General features: G+C 39.8%; 1 protein-coding gene across 1 annotated transcript; it reads right to left on the reverse strand.

The window, feature by feature from the left end:
• Positions 1–1,173: 1,173 nt before the first annotated feature.
• CER1 (cerberus 1, DAN family BMP antagonist) lies at positions 1,174–3,333 on the reverse strand. The gene is made up of 2 exons (XM_081177307.1): positions 2,836–3,333; positions 1,174–1,592 (listed from the first exon to the last, which is right to left on the reverse strand). The coding sequence occupies exons 1-2, from the start codon at positions 3,328–3,330 to the stop codon at positions 1,299–1,301; spliced, it is 789 nt and encodes a 262-aa protein (XP_081033433.1). The 5' UTR covers positions 3,331–3,333; the 3' UTR covers positions 1,174–1,298.
• Between the last annotated feature and the right edge of the window lie 258 nt (positions 3,334–3,591).

The raw sequence follows: 3,591 nt of genomic DNA on the forward strand, positions 1-3,591 counted from the left end.
GGTGTTACAGTTTTCTCCAACTGAACCTCTTCTATCAGCAACCAAAAATAAAGAAAACCCATGCAACACAGTGTTGATTAAACTTTACTGGCATTTTGAAACTGTGCAGGTATTTGTGGTGATTAATCTGATATTCTAAAGCAGAGAAAAAGTGTACTCTAGGGGCTGACAATTAACTTCATTTAAAAAGTCTTAAAGTTAACAGTCTCTGTATAAGATGCACCATTGCAGTAATTGGAAACTGTCCTCCCCCCCCCCCCCCCGCAATTAGGAATAGCTCTGAAAATCCTGTAAAATAAAATAGAACACTATGACAAATTAAAAGCAAAGGGAACTTTGCAGAAACAGTTACCCTGTCTATGTTTCAAATGTGACTACAGTTAACAGTCCCTGGGGTGTGTACAAGACCACTGTCCTCTGGCTCGAATTTGTTTTTTCTTCCTTCCTTTTTTTTTTGGAGCAATATTCCGTTAGCACCTGGGCTCAACTTGCTCTGAATATGGAAGTTGACTCTGAAAATCAGATCCAATTAACACATCCTTGATATAACAGAATACAGTGTTAATTACATGCAGCTGATCATTGCTGGGTTAATTAAACACTCACCCCCAAAAGCTAAGGCACTAATCTAATTAACAATTACTACAGCTGCTGTTTTCCTCTTTATACCTCCTTTCTAAATGGTGCATATTCACAGTTAGGGCCCAATCCGTCAAGTTCTCCATATTGAGAATTCCCTTTGATCCGGATGGGATTTTTTTGGTAATGAAAGGTTAGAAAAACTGAGTTCTGGTTGCTTTATTCAGAGAACTAAGGACATAGGGATAAATGGCTTGACAAGGTATTATTGTCCATGAGTGCTCAGAAAGATTTGCATAGAAAGAATCCCCTTTTTTCAGTTTGATAATTAATTAGGTGGCTCCATCAGTTAAGAGGCAATCCTGAACACATTTCTGCATTGTTGTGCCCAGAGTGCAGCTGAACTAACTGGGTATATGTGCACCTAATAAATAAACAGGGACATAATTTTGGTCAGAAATCACAATTACAGACATGAAAAACTGTGGTGTGCACCTAAAAACAGGTAAAGGGCACCTGTAGTAGTAGCTGATAATAGATCAGCTCAGCTCTTTAATCTCATGTGTGGAGAATCTCTCACTCACTCATTCACTCACACTCTTACACTTGCACAAACTGAATCAGAGGCTTCTTCAAGATGTTGTGTTGGCATTAAACTGAAGTCCTGGCTATTCTCGCCAGTGATAAAAACCTACTAAGAAAAGCTCGTTTTGAAAGGCTCAGTTTTGTTCATACACATTGGCATGCAGATCTGAGTGCAGAAATCCCATTTTGGGATCTGTTCTTTTCTGAACCTCACACTTGCATTCTTCGACAATCATGACGACCTTGATTACAGGAGCAGCGATTGTGCAATTCATCTCCAGACGTTCCGTGGAAAACTTGGTGGGCAAGCAGTGCGAGCAAAAGGTGTAAAGGCGATCTTCAAGACCAGGAACGTGAAAAGAGCTGCACCTGCCAAAGCACAAGTTGTTTTGCACCACCAGATCCTCACAGTTCTCATGTGCAATGCTCTGAAAAAAAGCACACCGCTGTTAAAGCAAGTTCTATGGCACTTCATTAGATAGCATATAAATACAAGAAATAGAATCATATGGAATACTTTTGATATATGAAACCATTATTCAAAACGTATCTCAGTAATCTTTAGATCAACACTCTGCAGTAGGCCAGTAATATTATCTCCATATTACAAATAGGGGAGTGAGAAATAGTGGCTATCCATCTGACTACCAGTGAGTTCACAGCTAAACAGAGATTTGAGTCAGGGCTTGTAAGCACATATCTCAGGCACTCAACTAGTGTGCTACATCAGCTCTATATAAAACCATTATCTTGTATACAGAATTACATTTGTTTTAAAAAATTGTCACTTTTTATATTTGCTGCTACAGTTACTGGGGGGTGGATGGGAATAGGCCCTTTTTCTATTTCAACTGGCATTTTAGGAGAGTTTCTGGTATATATATATATATATATATATATATATATATATATATATAATTTTATCCACTGTACGGTTTTTTATCAGTTTTGTGTACACCGCTTAGAAATGTCAAGATTAAGTGGTATAGAAATAGCTCAGATACATAAAATGAACATAAATTCAAGGCAGATACATTCCTGTGCTCTAAAATCTAGCACTGTATATTGTTTTCTGAAACTTCCATCGTATAAAATGGGAATCATGCACCTGAAGCATTGACATGCTTCCAAATGTTTGTAAATTTTTATAAAAACAAATCTGAAGAAGCGTGCATGCACACGAAAGCTCATACCAATTACAAACTTAGTTGGTCTCTAAGCTGCTACTGGAAGGATATTTTTTATTTTGTTTCGACTACGGCAGACCAACACAGCTACCTACCTGTAACTAGAACAAACAAACAAACTGGCTATTACAACGAAACTTTTTAGCAGCCCAAAGCTATAGGCTGTCTCTGGCACAGACACTTGTAATGTTTTTTGCTTCTATAAGCAAATTTTGCACTGATAAGACCATGGGAAAATCAGCCCTCGCACTTCTGTAAATCTGGGAAACAATGGCCCGCCTCACAGGGTTACTATGGGTGTGTGTGTGTGGGTGTGTGTGTGTGTGTGTCTGAGAGAGAGAGAGAGAGAGAGAGAGAGAGAGAGAGAGAGAGAGAGAACCATTTTGCAGATTAAAATTGCAATGCAAATAATAGCTTCACTGGATGATCCTAAGTATATAGAAGGAGCGTTGGGTTAAGTGCTGATTTTAAGATTTAACTTTACCTGAGAGAATGGGATGGTGCTGCAGGTATCCTGATACATTTCATTTGTCTTGATTGGAAGGACAATCACATCAGACCGTGACTTGGTTTTCAACATGAAAAGGTCCCAGAACTTCTTGGCATCTTTCCTGAAGGGCAGTTCTGCTTCCCTTTTCCTGTGAGGGTGGCAAGAAGCATTTTGTGTTCTCTCTGGAGATGCACTTGCAGAAGAAGTTCTGTTTCCCAAATCTTGAGAGGCATGGCTATCTTTATAGGCCAAAAGAAACCTAGGGACCTCTGGGCCATTTTGCCTCTCGCCCTCCATTTCTGCCAAGAGGGGTGTCCCAAACAAACCAGTATCTGCCAGAGTTCCTTCTTGGCGTCTTAGATATTTCACTAGCATATCTCTGTCTTGAGGCAGGAGGTGTAGAAATCTCCTTTTCTTCTGCAGTACAGCCATTTGCTCTGTTGTTCCAAGCCATGAAAGCAACATCATCTGGAGCAACAACAAAAACATGACCTTTTTAGAAAAATTCTGGCTTGCTTTTCCCTTCCTCACTTTCTTGCAGTTTCAAAAAAGGCTGAAGGCAGACTGCTATATTTATACACAGGGCCTGAAGTTTTAGATTCCAGCTGCTCCAAATTTGGGGGGGGGGACATGAGGAAGAGATAAAAAAAACGGGGACCAAAAAGGTGACACCCATTAACACTCATTAACCCCAGACTCCAGGCCAAGGGCATCTTATCCTTCCTTTTTACTCTTGGAGGATGTGTATTC

Source organism: Podarcis bocagei (assembly GCF_964188305.1).
Source record: "Podarcis bocagei genome assembly, chromosome: 17".
NCBI lineage: Eukaryota > Metazoa > Chordata > Lepidosauria > Squamata > Lacertidae > Podarcis > Podarcis bocagei.